This window comes from Moschus berezovskii, chromosome 21 (genome assembly GCF_049115385.1).
Source record: "Moschus berezovskii isolate FMDL1 chromosome 21, NW_MosBer_1.0, whole genome shotgun sequence".
Lineage (NCBI taxonomy): Eukaryota > Metazoa > Chordata > Mammalia > Artiodactyla > Moschidae > Moschus > Moschus berezovskii.
The window spans coordinates 61,543,882-61,565,464 of NC_142480.1; the positions used below are offsets into that span (position 1 = coordinate 61,543,882).

Consider the following 21,583-nt stretch of genomic DNA (forward strand, 5'->3'; position numbering starts at 1 on the left):
TTCTCCAACAAGGTTAGGTTAGGATATAAGGAAAAGTGGTAAAGTAAGAGCATGCTGGGGGCAAACCTAGATAAACTGGAAAAAAAGAGAAGAGCAGCTATTTCAGGAATTTATGCAGAGATGGATTTGGGGCCTTTTCCATGTTCTTTAGTAAGAGATAAAAGTTGTAAACCTTGTAAAACCTTATTAAAGTTCCATGTTAACACGCTAAATTTAAAGCAGAAATCAACCTTTAGTTTTGGATTATTTTAAAAAACAAAAGAAACACCGATATCAGGGAAGATTTTTAAATCTCAGTATTTGATTGGTCATTTCGTGATCGCTCACAACATTGCTATTTTTTTTTTGGTAAGGGAAGAATTTATAAGGGCTAGAAAATGATGACCAGATAGTGGCAGAGACGTTAAATAACAATAAAATTAGAATCGAGAAGGAATTAAAGATTAAAAAAGAAAACGAAACTAAGGAGAGGCGACAGGAGCTCCGGGCAAGGAGAACAAGTCATCAAGGCAACTGGAAATTTTCGTGAATTATGACACGCAGGTCAGGAACTCCTTTAGGGTGGGGCAGAAACTTGGGTGGCAGACATTGTTTACAAACAACCTGGTTGATGACCTTATTCAGAGCTGGAAGAGCGACCATTCTTACCATTCTCAGTTTAAAGAGGCTGAAAGAGGAGATGGGCAGCTGCACTCCTCAGGTTGAGAACCCCAGCCTTCAGTCTCCCTGTCTGCAGCTCTATCTTAGGCGGGCAATTCTGAAACGCGGGAATGGCTGGGGCTCGGGATCCTAAATTCCGAGGCAGCCGGCCCCCAAATCTCACAAGGACATACTGTTGAGTTCGTTTCTCCAGGACACGTACATCCTCTTAAGTAATACAGATGTAATCAGAACCACAAGCCCTTTGCAGCCACCACCTCACATTGCAGTGTGAATCCCCGTAAGCCCAGGCTACTAGAAGCCCCGCCTCCACCTGTAACCATGGGAACGGCGGACACGCCGCCAGCCGGAGATTCCTGTTTCCGCCCCCTCCCTAACAAATATTGTTTCCCACTAGCTGTCCACATGGGCGCAACGCCTCTCTATTGGTCAGGGCCCCAGGACCGTGCCTTGCCCCAGCCAATAAGCGGCCTGTGCACGTGCACCCCTGCGTACCCTGATTGGTCACCACTCGTTGATCACGCACTGCCATCCTGCTCCAGCCCGTGCGCGGGGGCGCCAATGAAATGACTCAGTAGCCCTTTACAACCAACCGGCATGTCGCGGGGCTGCCAGCCGGCCTATGGGCGTGCGCCGGGGGTGGGCTGTCCCGGCCCCTCGCCTTCGCCAGCTGGGTTTGTTAAAGCGACAGGCCCTACGGCGCGCCGGGGCTCCACCGGGCAGTGCACGGCGGGCGCGGGGGCCCTCGGCGTGCGCCTGGCGCCGGTGACAGCGGCGCCGCTCGGCTCGCGACGCCGGCTCCGGGCCGCTGTCGACCGCCTCGGCGCGGCCGCGTCGCCGGGTAGGATGGGCGGCGAGGCGGGGTCCGCGGCAGCGGCGGCGGGCTCCGAGGGCCGCGTGAAGAGCCTGGGTCTGGTGTTCGAGGACGAGCGCAAGGGCTGCTACTCGAGCGGCGAGACGGTGGCTGGACACGTGCTGCTGGAGGCGGCCGAGCCGGTGGCCCTGCGCGCGCTGCGCCTGGAGGCCCAGGGCCGCGCCACCGCCGCCTGGGGCCCGAGCGCCGGGGCCGCTGCCCCGGCGGCCGCCTCGGAGGTGGAGTACCTCAACGTGCGCCTCTGCCTGCGCGAGCCCCCGGCCGGTGAGCGCCGACCCCGGCCTGGGAGAGGGGCGGCGGGGCGGGGAAGGAGCGCTCCGGGGCACGCCCGCCGGGCCGGGGGGAGGTTTTTGGGGGTGGGGTCCGCCCGGCGGACCGGCGCCCCTCTGGGGGCTGTGACGGGCGAGCAACAATGCCTGCGCACCCCACCTCACAACCCCGGGGGGACGGCTCTCTCCACCTGGCGCCCCGCCCCTGCCTCGCTGCGCGCGGGGTCCCAGGACCGTCTAGGCAGGCTGTGTGAGTGAGCCGTTGCCATGGGAACCAAGGATCTGGGGCTCTGGGTCCTGTTCCTTGTGGCCTAAGGAATGGAGGGCAGAACCAGTCTGTCCTGATGTGCCCGGTGTTTTACGGGCCTTCCCTTCACCGGCATTCCCCCCTGCCCCGCCAGCAACCCCCAACTCGCATCCTTGCTTCATGATGAGTTAGCAAAAGGCTCAAACCTTTGGAGGAAGAAAGTCGTTTCCTGAGCATTAGGAGTTGAAAGGAAGTGCTTTTTGACTTGATCCATCATCCTGGGATTCCCCCTTTTGGGGGAGCTGGTTTAAGAGTTCTACCTTTGTCTTTCTCCTTCACTTCTTTTTGTTGTCTTTGCGTCTTGTCTTCTTCCTTCCTTCCTTCCACCCCCCACAAACCTTGAGTTACAGTGGGATCTGGCCACTGAAAGAGTTTGTGGAGGAATGATGATCCAGCTTCTGAAGTCGTTAGTATAGGATTTCCCAGAAGTAACCCTGTGAAAATTCACAGCATGGATTCCCTTAATGTTCGGTGCAAAAATAGATTCCCTTGAAATACCAGGGACTGTGAGTCTTAGCCTTCAGTTAGTTGAGGAACTCCTTTAAACGGTTCTACCTTTTTGCCTCATGAGCTTCAGCATTTATCTGTAAAGTGAGACAGTGATGTAAATTCTCCGCCGTTGAAGAGTAAAATGCAGTGTATCAGTGTTTACCCTTTGCTATGTATTGTACAAAAATCAATAGTGAATGCAGTTTTGCCTAGTCCTGCTATGGAACAGTAGACCGTTCACAGTTAAATCCTCAAGGTATGTGAGCATCAACTAGTTCCAAAAACTTCAGTGAGGAAAGCACATGTGAACCAAAGCCCTCTCTGGGATTAATAAATGGAGTATGTTAGGTGACATACTTTCTTGCTTTATGCCCTTTCATCAGTATGGTTTCCAGAATCAGCCCACACAGGCCTTCCCCAAAGGTAACAGACAACACAGATTTTCAAGATGGCTGACTGGAGTCAAGGGCAATGGAAGAGAGAAGTAATTGTTTTTTGTCCAGGACTTTAGACTCTCTGTATCCATAACTACTGAGTTTTTGTCCAGGACTTTGAACTGCCTGTATGTCTGTGCCCTTAACTACTGAGTAAATAGATGTAAGATTAATAGAAGTTAGACCTGAGATTTGCAGTGGGAAAAACGCCATGGTGAAATACGAACTATCAAATAGTGTTCTGATTCACAAATCAGATTTTTTGTCATTCTGATGAAATAGAGTGGCTCGTTCTAGACAACCTAAAAAATCTTAGCTTATTTTAGAACATACCATAACAAACACTGGCGAAAAGTAAAATTATATGTCTATTTTAGTTGACTTCATAGAATGGAAAAAAAAAACACCTAATATCTATAGTCTGGGAGAAGTTAGCAACATTATATAGCTATAGATTCTTTGGTTTGTTTAATTTCAAAATCTAGCTGAATTTCAGTCACCTGAAGAGATTTTTTTGAAAGCCACTCCAGTACTCTTGCTTAGAAAATCCCATGGATAGAGGAGCCTGGTAGGCTGCAGTCCCTGGGGTCTCTAAGGGTCGGACACGACTGAGCGACTTCACTTTCACTTTTCACTTTCACACATTGGAGAAGGAAATGGCAACCCACTCCAGTGTTCTTGCCTGGAGAATCCCAGGGATGGGGGAGCCTGGTGGGCTTCCGTCTATGGGGTCACACAGAGTTGGACACGACTGAAGTGACTTAGCAGCAGCAGCAGGTTATGGGATGTGTTTTCAAAAAATCTACTGGGTAATTTATTAGCCTTGTTAATCTAACTACTTGCTGTCTTGGTGGTTGATTTTCTTCATATTTTTATCAGTAATAATGGTAGAAAAACAACACACATCAGAGAGTTGGTTTCACATGTTGGCGGCACACCAGAAGGATGACCTTGTGTATATTCCTCAACCTTTGAACTCCAGGCTCTGCCTCTGTGTTGGTCTGGTAGCTCCCAGGACTCACCAGTGCCCTGAATTATGAGCTTGGGCTGAGGAACCATGAGTGAATGAAGCATCTTGTGACATTGTAGGTCTCATTGCATAAGGCAAAGGTAATAAACCTTGAGAACAGAAATGGACACATGATTCAGTTTATGGACCTTCTTAATTAAAAGTTAATAAGAAGAAAGCAAGCAAAGATTTGATTCCAGTGCTGTGCTGTGTGCTTAGTCACTCAGTCATGTCCAACTCTTTGTGACCCCGTGGACACGTGGGGTGTGTCCTGCCTGGCTCCTCTGTCCTTTGGAGATTCTCCAGGAAGGAGTACTGGAATGGGTTGCCATGCCCTCCTCCAGGGGAATCTTCCCAACCCAGGGATTGAACCCAGGTCTCCCGCATTGCAGGCAGATTATTTACCATCTGAGGTACCAGGGAAGCCCCAGAATACTGGAGTGGGTAGCTTATCCCTTCTCTAGTGGAACTTCCTGACCCAGGTATCGAACCAGGGTCTCCTGCATTGCAGGTGGATTCTTTACCAGCTGAACTACCCAACTTTCTGAACATTTTTTTTCCTCTTTATGTTTTGAGGTGGTTCAAAGTCATTTTATTTTTTTAAATATAAATTTATTTATTTTAATTGGAGGCTAATTATTTTACAATACTGTATTGGTTTTGCGATACATTGACATGAATCAGCCACGGGTGTACATCAAAGTCATTTTACATGTTCTGGTCTCTGTTTTTTCTCTGAAGAGAGAACTTCATCTCTCCTACTCTCTTCCAGTGTCCTGCACAACTCTGTTCTTCACACTTGCCTGCCATACCCTTCCCTTTACCTAACCCTTGTCTCCATGCCAACCCCTTCCATCAACTGCTGAGATGGTTCTCCACCCCCCCACCCCACCCTCTGTAATAGACTGGGCATGCTAGAGTCATTACTTGCATACAAGTGTCTGTAGCCATCTTTCCTCCCAAGGTCTGTTTGGAGATTGAAGTTACTTAGCTTTGTATCAGCTTTGTACCTGACAATTAATCACTGTAAATTTTGGACGTAATGAAATCCACATCTTTAGACATTTTAAGTACTTTGTTGTGTTCAGTTATCTGATGATTACAATTTGAACCTTTAGCCCAGGTCTCAGGAGTATCAGGATTCCTTGAACCTAGTACTTGATAGTTAGAGTGGAGAGGCTTTCCCGCCTTCTGGTGCTGGGACTTGTAGAGTGGCCCCAGACACACTTGAGCCCTGGGACTCATTCTGTCACTATTATTTAACATGTCATTTAACATGTCCCTATGGCTTATCACTTTGCCTCCAAGTTAACTGCCTATTGAGTATTTCTATTTGAATGACTCTAAGTGGCAAATGCCGTTACGATTTTTTTTCACCTAATATATCACACATTGAAAATCAGAGTTAGGTTTAGAAGATTTAATGAGCCAATGATGCATTCCCTTTTTCTAAAAGTACAATGTTGAAAGTGAGAAGGGCCTCCCTGGTGGCTCAGATGGTAAAGAATCTGCCTTCAGTGCAGCAGTCCCAGGCTTGAATCCCTGGATCAGGAAGATCCCCTGGAGAAGGGAACGGCTATCCACTCCAGACTTGCTGCCTGGAGAATCCCATGAACAGAAGAACCTGGCAGGCCACAGTCCGTAGGGTGGCAAAGAGTCAGATACGACCAAGTGACTAACACTTTAATTTTCAAAAGTACAGGGTTGAAATAGTAACTGAATTGATGAAGGGCTTAGACTGTTAAGTTCTAAGACCTATTAACGAAGTGAAAAATTATCCCATTTCACTAGTGATTTCTCACCTTTAGAATTTTTTTAATGAATGGCTACAATAGAAATCTCCATTGTAGTATCAACTGACCGGACAGATCTGAGAAAGTGCTCAGTCTGTGCTGCAAGTTTTTCGTCTCAGTCACCCCACCCTTGGGGGATTTAGTTCTATACTTGGATCTGTGCGCACAGAATGAAGGGAACGTTCATAGGTCTCTCTGGGGAGCCACCCGACCAACACTGACATCCTTGCTGTTGGCTTTGAGGCTGACCAGAGTCTGTGCACTCAGTCAGCACTCCAGCAGTGCCTCTGACCTTGCTCGGTCCATCCACAGCCTGCCTCCCCGCTTTCTCATGGTCAGGGGTAAGCTGTTTGAAACGAAATGGGGCCAACTGACCCCAGAGCGGGAGGAAGCAGTTAGGACCATGCCTGGCCCTCCACCCCTCTCTATCCCAAGTGAGACAGCATTCTCTATTGATCAGTAGTGATTCCTGCCTAATAACCGGTCCTCTTGAATTGGCTGTTAAGTATTATACACAATATTCATAACACGCCAAGGAAACTTTTCACCTCCTTTTCCAGCTCTGCCCAAAGAGTATATAGTCTGATTTTTGTGGTATGCCTAAAATAAATAGATGTTTTTTCACTAAATTAGTTTTGAGTCCTATGTAATGTTTGTATCTCAGGTTAGTATAATAGTATACTAACATATTGGAGAAGGCAGTGGCACCCCACTCCAGTACTCTCGCCTGGAAAATCTCATGGGCGGAGGAGCCTGGTAGGCTGCAGTCCATGGGGTCGCTAAGAGTCGGACATGACTGAGCGACTTCACTTTCACTTTTCACTTTCATGCATTAGAGAAGGAAATGGCAACCCACTCCAGTGTTCTTGCCTGGAGAATCCCAGGGACGGGGGAGCCTGGTGGGCTGCCGTCTGTGGGGTCACACAGAGTCGGACACGACTGAAGTGACTTAGCAGCAGCAGCAGCATACTAACACGTTATACTCATGCTAGTGTGCAAGTGGGGAAAATAAATGTTTATGGTATATAGGTCTGTATAGTTGTGTATACATACCCATGTCTGTGGGAGCTCTGGTGCTTGATAGCAATTATGTAATTGGTCTATTTGCAGATAGCATATATGTATATATACACATATATGTGTAATTTGAAATTGAGCTTGGTAAAAGTTGATTCAAAATTCGTCAGTAATTCTCTAAATCTCAGATTAATGTACTTTTTGAAGTATATTCAGTGGTACAGCCAGGGAAACCTCCCTTTAAAAAAAATCATGATGTACACTGAAAATTCTTAATCTAATATGAAACTTAAATAAAAATATATTGTCTTTTTTAGGGGAAGGCATCCTCTTACTACAGCCTGGAAAACATGAATTTCCATTCAGTTTTCAACTTCCATCTGAGTAAGTGAAACTGTGTAGCTTTGGGGGTTTTATTTCCCTGGAACATGTCTGTACATTGTATGGGTACTGAGTACCTTCTAACATTCGGGTGTAAATATTTATCCTAACTCACCCCTGACTCACTGGAAAAGACTCTGATGCTGGGAGGGATTGGAGGCAGGAGGAGAAGGGGACGACAGAGAATGAGATGGCTGGATGGCATCACCGACTCGATGGACATGAGTTTGAGTGAACTCCGGGAGTTGGTGATGGACAGGGAGTCCTGGCGTGCTGTGATTCATGGGGTCGCGGAGAGTCGGACACGACTGAGCGACTGAAGTGAACGGAACCCATGATAGATTCCACCCCTGTCACCTTTTTTTAAGCAAAACTGACACTTAATTTAAGGGGTTTCCCACATGGATCAGAGAAGGCAATGGCAACCCACTCCAGTACACTTGCCTGGGAAGTCCCATGGACGGAGGAGCCTGGTAGGCTGCCGTCTATGGGTCGCACAGAGTCGGACATGACTGAAGTGACTTAGCGGCAGCAGCCACACTGATCAGTGGTAAAGAATCTGCCTGCCAAGCAGAAAATACAGGTTTGACCTCTGGGTGGGGAGGATCCTCTGGGGAAGAAAATGGCAACCCACTCCAGAAAATCCCATGGACGGAGGATCCTGGCAGGTTATAGTCCGTGGGATCACAAAGAGTCACAACTGAGCGACTGAACCACCACAACACTTTTAAGAGCTTTTCCCTGTTTTGAACTGAAAAAGGAACTTTATAAAAAATCACGTCTTCGGTTTCTTGTAGACCTCTAGTAACCTCCTTCACCGGGAAATATGGAAGCATTCAGTACTGTGTGAGAGCAGTTTTGGAACGACCCCAGGCACCTGATCAGAGCGTTAAGCGTGAACTCCAGGTCGTCAGTCACATCGATGTCAACACGCCAGCATTGCTAGTACGTTCTTCCGCCCTCCCTTCCCTGCCCCTCTTCCTCTGTGCTTTCAGCCATCATCCCTGCATTCAGCAAGTCTCGCGGCCGCCTGTCCTGTCACTTTTTGATGTAATCTTATAACCCATGTGCATTCACTATAAATATGTGATTCTAAGTCGGGGAAATTACAAATTGTGTGCGGTAATACTCCTGATTGTGTCCCTGTTATTCAGGGCTGCTTTTGCCAAAAAGTTACATGGGCTCGAAATGCATTAATAAGGCTTAATAATAATAATGCGCACACACAGAGTATTACTTTTCCCAGAGCAGCCACAGTCACAGGGCTGTGGTATTCTAAACCCTTCCCTAATAGCAGGGTGAGCAACAGTAATTACGGAAGAGTACTAATCACGCTCGGCCTGTTATTGATGCTCAGGCCATTATGCTGTGCCTCCGTGCATTTTGCATGTCATTTTCTAACGCTGAGTGAGTGTGTGCAGCTGCTCTGGACTTCCTTTCACTTCTCATTTCCTTATGACAGATTTGGCTGCATTAAAGCATTGAACTTGTAATAATCACCAGAAATACTGTAGGCTGATAAGAAAGATCAGGCTGTAAGTAACAACAGAATAGGCAAGATGGGAGCTAATGAGGTAGATTCTTTTATCTAGACCCATATTATCAAAATAATATAAAATTATACCTTGTACTTTCATGATAGCTAGTAAGGACCTAATGGTTCTTCATTTAAATATGAATGAATGAGTTTTTTTTACTTAATAATTTAAACTTTCTATCATGATACTAATGTTGCAAAGATGTAATTTTAGTACTGGAGGTTTCCTTTTTCTAGCCAGTGTTTTTAAAGATCGGGGGGGGGGGGGAGAAAAACAGGAGTTAAAAGTTTTTTAGCTCTATTTTCACACAAAAATAAAATAGAATTTACTGTTATGAAATTATTATGAAAATGTAACAGATAAGCCCTAGCCGCATGATCCCCTTGCAGCCAAAATCATGCAATAGCCTGACCCAGCTTATAGCTGTGACTTAACACCGGTTCAACACCTATTTTGAAAATTGATGATGCTAATAACTTCCTTGTGTTTTTTAAAAAACTACTTAGAATTGGGTGGTTAACTAATTCTAATTTATTTATGGGACCATTGTGGCAAATAATTAAAATTTTTTTTTTTGCAAAAAGAGATGCTAATTATCCTTTACTATCCTTCAACAATTAGAACGCTATATATTGCAACTTGGGGTTTTACAGTGAATTTTGGCTTACACCTCTTATAAAATGAGTATTTTAAACCTTGTGTTTTTTTTTTTTTGCTGAGGTAGAATAGAAAGTGGGGTGGTGAGTTCAATAATCCTTTAGATCCATTGCATTGGTGTGTTGTAGAACTGCCATAACACAAAAGCCCCAAGTCATTCTAAGTACACTTGAAATTTCTGCCTAATAATGCATTTGAAGTAAGGATAAAGGCTGTTTGCTTATTCAACATTTTAAACACCAAAACAAATAGAACATTCTGATTATTGATTTGTATGCCATTTCTCCTCCTGATCTACACCTCAAGTCTTGTTTTAGAAAAGGTAGTTCTGTCGTGTTAATAGGCACTGCTCCAGTTAGGTTCTGACTGCTTTTTTAAAGGATAATGTATCATTTCCCAGAAACACAATGAAAATATAGAATAAAATAGGATGCTGTCACCCTAATTTGAATCTGAAAATTCACTTAGTTTTCCTGAAAAGGGAATGATTTTTAATGCTTTCTTTCAGTATGTTGCATAAAATGTCACAGGAAGGTAAAAAAGATTGATTTGTTTTTTGGAAGACATTTCTTTACAACTATTTTATTTTAAAAAATGACATAAGTTGTATGCATTTTCTCGATCAATTTAAGTAATTTTATTATTTGAACTTTTAAAGACCCCTGTATTGAAAACTCAAGAGAAAATGGTTGGCTGTTGGCTTTTCACTTCTGGTCCAGTCTCGCTGAGTGCCAAAATTGAAAGAAAGGGATACTGCAATGGTAAGCAAACTGTCTAAAATTCCAAATGCAAGATTCATTAATTAGCTAATTAAAAATAATTTTTAATGTTTTGTGATTAATGAAGCATATACTATTTTAAAACATGAGTAATACAATTTTCAGATTCTAGTATAAATCCTTGATATTTAAATATTTTTAAATAGATGAGTAGATACCAACAATCCTAATATTTCTGACTTCAGCCCTGGTGCTTTCATAACTAAGACTAACACCAAAACAAGAAGATGCCAGCATTTAACGTTGTAGAAGACATTCCAAGCAGTGTTGCTTGGAAGAGAGCTGTTGCTGTGTGAAAATACTGTTAGGCTTTCTGACTCCGTGCTGGAAATGTACACACAGGGCTTAAGTGTAGAACGCTGACACTCTTTAACAGTCAGATTGAGACCAGAACAACCATCTGTGAAAGGCCCACTTCCATCCAGTGGATCTGGCCCTGCTGCAGGGTTCTGGCTGGTTGGAGATGGGGGTGGCATGGGATAGTGTGACAGTGGATGTGTAATGTGGGTGTGAAGCTTGTTTACGCCGTCCGTTGCTTAACATCAGTTCCTAAAATGCTTTTTTGTACTTTTTTTGGGCAGATTTTGTTAAGCATTGATGAGTTTGGTTCTTAAGATAGTACTAAATCATTTATTTGTATATCTTCTCTCAGTTTTTATAGATCATGGTCATTTATAGATCTTTAGAACTGGTAGGCTAATATTGCTACATTAGAAAAGTGAATCATGCAATAATTAGAAGACATGATCTGCACAAGCTGCAGTGAATTTTTTTTCTCTGACTCAGATTGGCAGGGTAAATTTTTTCATGAGGCTTCTCAATTTCTTAAAGTCACGTTGCCACATTTCAGCTTCCGTCAGGGATGGCTCTGTTCCACTGTGGTGAGAACTTCCTGAAGAGTCTCTGAAGGTGTTTCTGTTTTCTTTTTAGGAGAAGCTATTCCGATCTATGCAGAAATAGAGAATTGTTCCTCTCGTCTGATTGTTCCCAAAGCTGCCATTTTCCAGACTCAGACATACCTGGCCAGCGGGAAAACAAAGACCGTGCGGCTCATGGTGGCCAACGTGCGCGGGAACCACATCGCCTCCGGGAGCACTGACACCTGGAACGGGAAGACCCTCAAGATCCCACCCGTGACCCCGTCCATCCTGGACTGCTGCATCATCCGCGTGGACTACTCCTTAGCCGTGAGTGCGGTGCTCGGGGGTGTAAGACACGTGGCACGGAGCCATGCCCGGTGCCGTGCCGCTGGGAGAGGTCATTTTATGTCAGTGTTACAGCAAACTGTGAAGTAGAGGATCTGCCTCCGTTCTTTCATCAAAAACCAGCCCCCTGAGGGGTTTAATTAAGATGGGAGAACGCAGGTGCCATCAGGGCTGCTCGTTACGGTGAAGATGCGTCCTTAACTTGCTGTGGTTTTGTGTGAGCCACGCTCACTGACGGTGAAGTGTGTTCAGGACACAGTGCTCCAGCACAGAGCGTTCTCTGTATTCTGTGGGCTCTTCCTTCGGTTTGCGCATTTTATTCTGTCCGGACAGTTTGCAGTTGTGTTGGGAATGGTAGCAGACAAAAGAAGCTTTTTTGATGAAAAGATGACTGGGTCACTCACTGCGAGGTGTAACTTACATCTGTGCCCCTCTGTCTATTGTTGTTTTGGCATATTAGGTGTACATTCACATTCCTGGTGCTAAAAAGTTGATGCTTGAGCTGCCTTTAGTGATTGGCACAATTCCGTACAATGGTTTTGGCAGCAGAAACTCCAGTGTTGCCAGCCAGTTCATGATGGATATGAGCTGGTTGACACTGACTCTGCCGGAACAGCCTGAAGGTAAGATGTTTTGAGGTTCTTTCATGATGAAGTCAAGAGCGGCACATATGAGATAGGAAGTGCTCAGATGACAATTACTGCCACTGTGACTGTCCTCACTCTTCTTATTACTAAAAATCAGCAAGCATTATTCTAGGCAGGGACTTGAGAGTGTAGCCTACCCAAGACACAGAATTCCCAATGGAACGTCCAGAAATACCATCTACATCTCCCGACTCCTGTTTATAATAGTCAAATAATAATAAAAATCAGAGTATGTATTTTTTGTGGCCACATTTCATGATTTTTTTTTTCTTTTACCTAGACTAACGTACACAATTCAAAAGAGTAGAATAGAATCATTGTTAGTAGTACTTAATAAGAGCAGAATCTACTGAATATTTTTTGTTGTAATGGTCATAAAAGCTTCCTGATTAGAGGGAAGAATACCATTTGTTTTATTTTCAAATTAAGCTAAATTTCTTATTTTTATCAGAGTTCAGAAGACATTAATGTAATTAGTTTCTGCCTGGATTTCTTAGCTCCATCTGTTTGTTTTGTTTGTTTTTTGTTTTTTTTCAGCACCGCCAAATTACGCAGACGTGGTGTCGGAGGAAGAATTCTCTAGACACGTTCCTCCTTACCCTCAGCCACCTAATTGTGAGGGAGAGTCATGCTGTCCTATGTTTGCCTGCATCCAGGAATTCCGATTTCAGCCTCCGCCGCTTTATTCAGAGGTAAACACATTGAAAGAAAACTCGGCTTGTGTCGTTCCGTTTGTAAATAATCTTGTGTCCGTTAGTGAGCCCCAGCTATTAAAAGATGCACACGACAGTTTTGTATGATGATGATGACAGATTATCACTGGTCTGTTTACCAGAGTTTGCACTATTTTCTTGGTACTCTCTAGCATGCATGTAGGGTACCATGAATTGCCTTTAAGGACCCGGAATACAGAGAACTTAATAGTATTCTTAAAACTCAGAAGTCTTTGGGACTTCTTAATAGTAGCTTTAAGCAGCTTGGCTTAACTATCATCGTGTAATTAGAAATAGATCCTATAGTTGTGTTAAAGAACATTGCAGTAGTAACCTTGGTCTGCTCATTTTTGCAGGTTGATCCACATCCTAGTGACGTAGAAGAGACCCAGCCTGTTTCCTTCATTCTTTGAACATGCTTCAGGAATCACTGTGTTCATCATCAAATTAGAATGTTGGTTCTTTCCCCCTGCCTTTTTGGGGAATAGGGAGGGAAGATTAGCTTAAGAACATAATGTCAAGACCGAAGGTGGAAGAAATTAAAAAAACGTGACGAGAACTTTCCAGTGGGCCAACAGGATTGTTGCGCAAGTCTGTGGTGTGGTCTGTGTCCCCTTTGAACAGCGGGATGAAGATGCGATGTGAAAAGTCTCAGAATGTACTGAAAGTCCAGATGGTGATAGAGTAAGTTGAAGGGGTGCCTGTGCCAACCCAGGAGAAAGAAAGGTGCCTGTGAAGAGTGGAAACTCTGTGAGCGTGTCTTTAGAAGGTTTCTCAAGGCGGAGCAGCTGTGTCTTAGGCTTTGAGGCAATGTGGACGTATTGAGAGGAGACTTGACTTTAGAGAATGTGCGTGAGCAGGAAGGGGCCTTCTAAATACAAAGGGAGACCCTCCGGGGTCAGGGTTGTCATCATTTCTCACCGTACTCGATAGGACTGAAGGTCCTTAAAGAATCCTTTTCTGAGGTCACGATCTTAGGCGGTACTCATGAAGTACAGTTTTCACTCTTAGTGATAATCTAAGAAGTAGTTTGGCTCGACAGTATTATGAAACCAAGAATGAGTTCCTTAAAAGGCTTGTCAGTTGAAAGGGGAAAGGTGAATTTCAACTTGAGAACACATTTTGTTGAAGTTGCCACTTCTTAACCCCCTTTAAGTACTTTAGCATGGTACATGTTTGGTTTTTCTCATGTCTTAATTACCTAGGCGCATATTTTAAAAAGGGTTAAAAAAACAAAAAGCTTGCGTCCTCAGGATGCATTGATAACTGCACAGTGAGGGGGAAAGGCCTTTTCTTACCTACCTCGAATGGCGTTATCAGACTCAGATTCGGTTTAAAGCTCCAGGCCTGAGAAGCCTTCTCTGGAGTTTCTGCTCATCTGTCTACAGCAGTCTTCTCTCTCCTATCCCCAAACCTGAAACTGGACTAAGGGCAAAACTTGTAAGGTTAGCTTTAGATGAAGGTTGGTATGTGTATACCAAAGGGTATTTCAAGTTAATGTAAAATCGAGAAGGCAGAAATACCATTTTTGTTTAAAGTCATACAGTTAATCCCTCTCAAGAGATGTAAGTGTACTGATGCGATGGCACTCACTGTGTTGGCCATTGTTATTCCACATCTTTAGTAATTCTGTTTAAACTGTGATTTTTTTTTATCATTTTGGTGCAATATTTTATTATCCTTTAACCTCAGGATATTCAGACCAACAAGATTGTGTTGCTGCTAAAAGTCTGAGCAGTGTTTTTATGTCCCTCTGTCATCTCCTAGTCAGAACTTGTTTTTACTTTAATCTGTCGGTTTCGTGAGCTGAGAGTATTTCTGGATGCTGAGTGGAAGGGAGGTAGGAATCCCCATAATAGAGAGTTTGGACCAGCCCAGTACTTTGGTTTTCTCCACGTCCTGAGGGTTTGATCTAGAAACCCTGGTGCTTCCCATGCCAAATACTGCACTTCACTCAACTGAACGATTAGCTTTTCTTTCGATCAGTATACTCAGTTAGAAAAGTCCTAAGGTTAAATTTTGTATGTAAAAATTAGATGGACATTTGATCAGGGATTTTTATACAAACATTAAATGTACACTTTTAATCCTTCTAGGCATACCTCTCTTCTCTGTGATCACGTAAGCATCTTAAGCCGTTCTTCCGTTGTAAGCCTCTGTTGAAAATCACAGTGCAAACTGTTCTCCCAATAATTGCAGTACTGAAATAGTCATGAATCATTACTCCTTCCTTTGGTTTTTTGGTGATCTTTTATTTTACTTTGTTTTTGTGTGTAAGTAGCTGTGCATTGTCTCAACAGTTTTATTTATACTTTTAAAAAAAGATCATCTCCAGCTGTTTCTTGACCTCTGAATTACAGTTTACATGTTTTGTCAAGACATTGTCCATCTTCATGATACCAAAACACAGTGAAACAAAATTGTATGGAGGAAGAGTAAGTTTAATTATCTGACTGCAGGTAGAAAGACAGCTGCTTACTAGGGTCTTCACTTGGATTGTCTTGCCACCTTTTTTAAAGAAATCATAAAGTGCACCCATCAAGGTAAAACAGAGCTGATTTTCTAGCACTTACGAGAATAGCTAAAAGGTATGATTTGCCTTATTGAATTGATATTGGTATATCTGATCTTAAGCAGTAGGTTGAAACTGCATACCTTTTTATAATCAAGAAGTTATTTGATGAATGTAGAAGATTCTACATTGGAATAGAGAATACCTGGGAATGATGATAAAAAATTTAGCTGCTATTTGCTTGTTTCTTCTCGTTTCGTTTGCAAAAAAACCGTGGCCTTAGAATTTTCTTTTTGATGCAGAATTTTTGAAATTGAGAATGTGCATCTTTTGGCTCACAAAATTCTCCCATGGGCAGAACTTTCATGTTTTTGTTTTGCACAATAAGAAACTCAATAGGCAGGGGTTATGTTTTTGATAAGTTAACTATCAAAGCTTTTTATTTTTATTATAAAAATGTAACAATTTAACCCACAAGAAAAAAAAATTGTATTTTGTACTCTTGTCTGAACCCCATGGGTTCCTTTTGTTAATAAAATGATTCCACTGATGCTGTGAGTTACTAGTCTTGTTTTGTTTTTGTAAGACTATGACTCAGATTGTTACAGACTTAAAGGAAATCAACATCATGATACAGAGTGTTACCGCTAAGATCGTTCTGTAGATGTGTGCTGTCATCAGGCCAGACACAACCCTGGTGCATTCTGAGCCTGTTTCTGTGATGGCCTCAGTTTCCCCAAAGGATAATCAGTTTTTAGCAAAAGAGTAGTTGATGTGAAAGATTAAGCTTAAGCTCTATTGGTCATTGAGAGAGCGTTATCTCCATTTATTCTCAAATGATAGTGACTACTTCTTTAAAGTTTCCTGAGTTGTCATGTTTGTCTGGCCAGAATCTTTCCGGGATTAATTTGGTAGGTCTGGCGGCAGACCTGCTCGGTAGGTCTCTCCACATCCATATTCAGATGGACGGAAATCATACATTTCGTACAGGGAATATGTAACAACATGTCATCTCAGAAAACTGCCTTGACCCTCTGTCCTGGGAAATTACAAACCTTAGCTAAGTGGTAAACATAAACCCAGACAGTTTACTCCCTAAGTTTTATAACGTGTGAGGTGATGTTAAGTGAGTCTCTTCTGAATCCACATTTGCCGTCAGCCATAACTTGAGAAGTTTGTCTCATGCACTAAACATCGAGGAAAAATTTATAAGATCACCATTAAAGTTTCTGACGTTTATTTTGTGAAGTTGCGGGTTATAAAATTTAGAACTAGGCAGAGCATTGCAGTCTAGGACATAAGCTTCAGATTAAAAATGGGGATACCAAAACCCAAAGGTGTAACCTGAAAATTTGGCCTACAATCTCTCTAAGATTCCTGCTCTTAAAACTTCCTGATTCTACAAATTTAATAGAAGTTATGGAAACAGCAATTGCTTTAAATTACACAGTTTAAGACTTAACACACCTGGGTACTACTAAGCATATACTAAATGAGGAGTCTCAGCATTTATATCTGAAAACCTGTGTCCTGAAAGGATACCGTCTGACTAAATCGCTTCTGAAGTACTTTTGATTGGTAGCTGGAATCCTTTCTTCAGCAGAGGCATTTGAGTCTAACAAAAGCTGCATTACCACTATAGAGGGATCCTGTGTGCCCATCACCCAGACTCCCACCCATAACCATAACCTCATCAGGAAGCTGACACTGACAGTAATTGAGGATTAATAAGAGTTCAGACCTGCTTTAGATTTTACCAGTTTTTGAATGCACCCATTTTCTCATGCATGTATGTATGCATATATATTCTTGGTTTTGTATATAATTCTATGTCGGGGTTTATATTACCACTACAAATCAAGATAAAGAACTTCATCACCACAGGGAAACTCCCTTGGGCTGCCCTAAGGCACACCCTCTGCTTCCCTAATCCCGGACTGTTCTCCATCCGTAATCTTACCATTTTGAGAATGCTTAGCTTAGATGTGTACCTTTGGCAACTGCCTTTTCCACTCAGCATAACACCCTGAAGATTCATACAAGTTGCACATCCTCACATGGAGAGATTTTTCCTTTGTGTTTCAGCTACCTACAAAATTTCAAAAGAAACAAATTGGCTATTACTTAAAATGTCATCTTGCAATTTTCAGAGAAAATATGTTAACGCATATGTGCACAGGCTACCTTTGTAAATATTTTGGTTTAACATTTGAGAACTACCTTTCATGCAGAAAATACGTAAGTGCTGCTTTCCACAAACTTTGGGACTCAGCTTGCCAAAATCCATGAAGTCTGTGAACATAAATGCAAAACACAAGAGCATCAACTGCCCTTGATTTATTCATTTAACAATATTTCCCCAGTACTGTCTTGGCACTTCCCAGGAGGCACTAATAAAAATCCTGCCTGCCAATGCAGGAGGCTCAAGAGATGTGGGTTCAATCCCTGGGTCAGGAAGATGCCTGAAGAGGAAACGGCGACCCACTCCAAGATTCTTGTTCAGAAAATGCTGTGGACAGAGGAGCTCGGCAGTTTACACAACCCATGGGTCCGCAAAGAGTCAGACATGACTGAGCACACAACACCTCTTCTGGGGCTTCCCTGATGGCTTAGTGGTAAAGAATCCGCCTGCCAATGCAGGAGACAAAGGTTTGATCCCTGGGTTGGGAAGATCTCCAGGAGAAGGAAACGGCAACCCACTCTAGTATTCATGCCTGGGAAATCCCATGGACAAAGGATCCTGGTGGGCTACAGGGTCAGACTCAGCAACTGAACAACAACAAATACCTCTCTACTAGTCTTGTACTATCTAGGGGAAGACTTCTTTAAATTTACTTTCTGGTACTATATTTCCCCAATGGGACCCCAGCCCCATATCTATTTGATGACTAAAGGACATAAACTGTTCTAAAAATGCTAACTACATACAGACACTCCTTATCATAAAAATGTCCGTTGTTTCTTTATTTGGTCTTTTAGATACCAGAATTTATCTGAGTCACGTGATAAGCATTTGGTATATGATAGCAACTTCACTTTCACTTTTCACTTTCATGCACTGGAGAAGGAAATGACAACCCACTCCAGTGTTCTTGCCTGGAGAGTCCCAGGGACGTGGGCACCTGCTGGGCTGCTGTCTATGGGGTCGCACAGAGTCGGACACGACTGAAGTGACAGCAGCAGCAGCTTACTTGTAGTATCTTTTACTGCAAATATTCAGTCTTGACTGGTTTATTGAGTTGATGCACATAAAGTATAAAGTTTATGGTCTATAGTTGCTGTGCTTAGTCTCTCAGTCATGTCCGACTCTTTGTGACCCCATGGACTGTAGCCTGCCTGGCTTCTCTGTCCATGGGATTCTCCAGGCAAGAATACTGGAGTGGGTTGCCATGCCCTCCTCCAGGGAATCTCCCAACCCAAAGATTGAACCCAGGTCTCCTACACTGCAGGCGGATTCTTTTATCTTCTGAGCAACCAGGGAAGCCCATATATACATCCCAGATGTTCAAGCAGGTTTTAGAAAAGGCAGAGGCACCAGAGATCAAATGGCCAAATCTGCTGGATCATGGAGAAAGCAAGAAAGTTTCAGAAAAACATCTATTTCTGCTTCATTGACTATGCCAAAGCCTTTGATTGTGTGGATCACAATAAACTGTGGAACATTCTGAAAGAGATGGGAATCCCAGACCATCTGACCTGCCTCTTGAGAAACCTGTATGCAGGTCAGGAAGCAACAGTTAGAACTGTACATGGAACAACAGACTGGTTCCAAATAGGAAAAGGAGTACGTCAAGGTTGTATATTGTCACCTTGCTTATTTAACTTATATGCAGAGTACATCATGAGGAACGCTGGGCTGGAAGAAGCACAAGCTGGAATCAAGATTGCTGGGAGAAATATCAATAACCTCAGATATGCTGATGACACTACCCTTATGGCAGAAAGTGAAGAGGAACTCAAAAGCCTCTTGATGAAAGTGAAAGAGGAGAGTGAAAAGGTTGGCTTGAAGCTCAACATTCAGAAAACAAAGATCATGGCATCTGGTCCCATCACTTCATGGGAAATAGATGGAAAAACAGTGGAAACAGTGTCAGACTTTGTTTTTTTGGGCTCCAAAATCACTGCAGATGCTGATTGCAGCCATGAAATTAAAAGACGCTTGCTCCTTGGAAGGAAAGTTATGACCAACCTTGATAGTATATTAAAAAGCAGAGACATTACTTTGCCGACCAAGGTCCGTCTAGTCAAGGCTGTGGTTTTTCCCGTGGTCATGTATGGATGTGAGAGTTGGACTGTGAAGAAAGCTGATCGCCGAAGAATCGATGCTTTTGAACTGTGGTGTTGGAGAAGACTCTTGAGAGTCCCTTATACTGCAAGGAGATCCAACCAGTCCATTCTAGAGGAGATCAATCCTGGATGTTCATTGGAGGGACTGATGCTAAAGCTGAAACTACAATCCTTTGGCCACCTCATGCGACGAGTTGACTCACTGGAAAAGACTCTGATGCTGGGAAAGGTTGGGGGCAGGAGGAGAAGGGGACGACGGAGAATGAGATGGCTGGATGGCATCCCCGACTCTGTGGACATGAGTTTGAGTGTACTCCGGGAGTTGGTGATGGACAGGGAGGCCTGGCGTGCTGTGATTCATGGGGTCGCGGAGAGTCGGACACAACTGAGCGACTGAACTGAACTGAACTGAACTGAAAGGTTCATGGTCTATAGTTAGCTTACTTCAAAATATATTGTGTGTGCGTGTGTATGCATGCACACACACACAATTTCTTACCTGGAAACTTCCCTCTGCAGGCAAGATAGCTATCAAGAGTTTATGTATCTGGGAACACAAGAAAGGACACATTGCCATCACCCAGTATCCCTCTACTAGAAGACAAAAGATTAGCCTTATTTCTGGTAGCTGATACACTGGTGGGCAGTAAACAGATAAGAGTGAAGGAAGCTTTCAACTAAACAATTCCGTATTTCATACACACCCCTAGTCACTACAGTTCGGAAAGTTGAAAGCAAAACCCTAATACTGAACTATAATAGTCTCTGCATAATTCAGAAGGATCCAGGAGCCCACGTGAGACCTTGTAAGAAACCACACCCTGAATATTCACTATCTGAGGGCCTTATGCAGATTCGTTTTAATAGTTTCAAGAGGCCGGAGGTGATGGAGAAACAGCTTAGAAGCTAAGTACTTTTACAGTTGTTTCTCTTTCCTAAAGTAAACCATAAGTGTCTGTATGTGTATATATAGCAGGAGTACAATACCAAGCAAAAATCTAGTTTATCTTCTTCAGGAAAGGATGAACTCCAAGATTCCCTGTAAATCCCTTAAGAGAGCCTACTTCTACAATTGTGGCTTTAAAAGCAAATCACAATGTTTGTTATTCCATCCTCAAATCAACATATGGAACTTTTAGATTTTAATAAATGCAGAATACAAGTTACTAAGTGAAACTGTAGCAACAAACACCTACTTTTATCTTCTCTGACATAACAAAAAACCTCAGTAATACTGTCAAAAGGTAGCTTTATCTCAAACACAGAGGGGTGCAAACCCAACAGCTGTTCCTCTAAGAGAGTTGCAGGATCACATCCGATACATGTGATGTTTTTAAGAAAATTAGTTGCGTTGTACTTGAAACCATCTTAAAACAACCAGCTTCAGAATTGTCCTTCCAGAAATAAAACAAGAATGATCCCTGCTGCCAACGGGAAGATGTTTTAAATGATATCTGCATTGATCAGAGGATTTCTGATGGGCTCAGATTTGTTTCGGATTGCAATACAGAAGTCTCACGGGGAAAACTGAGCGGGTGGTAGCTGGGCAAGCTACATGTTAAGCTTCTTTTGCAGTCTTACCCAGTCATAGATATCAGGTCTTCGACCTTTCAGCCTTGCCTGGCTGGTTCCAAGATAAACTGTCCCTCAGCAGGCTCTGAGGCAGATACTGGGATGGGATGTCTCTCACTGCCCCAAGTCTGCCTTGAGCCTGGTTTATCCCCTGGCTCTTCAATCACCTCTTGCTGACCATGTGGCTCACACGTAGGACTGGATTCATGCTGGGAGGCAGTGCTTCCCCGGCCTGCAGAGCTGAGACCCAGAACCTCAGTCCCAACACCAGGGAGAGGAAGGTACAAGAAATTCCTTCAACCCAGGGATAAATCAGAAGTGGTTACCATCAGCAGAAATGAAGGTTCCCTGTATCAGATAAGATCGCTGACAGGAAATTGTCCCTTTGGGCGGTGGTTTTGGTTTGAGGTGTGAGATTTGTCTCCTGAATTTGGTGAAGG

At 43.4% G+C, this 21,583-nt stretch overlaps 1 protein-coding gene across 1 annotated transcript; it reads left to right on the forward strand.

Moving 5' to 3' along the window:
• The first annotated feature begins 1,315 nt into the window (after positions 1 to 1,315).
• Positions 1,316 to 15,842, forward strand: ARRDC4 (arrestin domain containing 4). Its single transcript, XM_055417728.2, has 8 exons — positions 1,316 to 1,798; positions 7,170 to 7,236; positions 8,031 to 8,178; positions 10,087 to 10,189; positions 11,138 to 11,394; positions 11,873 to 12,035; positions 12,597 to 12,751; positions 13,129 to 15,842. The coding sequence occupies exons 1-8, from the start codon at positions 1,507 to 1,509 to the stop codon at positions 13,183 to 13,185; spliced, it is 1,242 nt and encodes a 413-aa protein (XP_055273703.1). The 5' UTR covers positions 1,316 to 1,506; the 3' UTR covers positions 13,186 to 15,842.
• Positions 15,843 to 21,583: the final 5,741 nt, after the last annotated feature.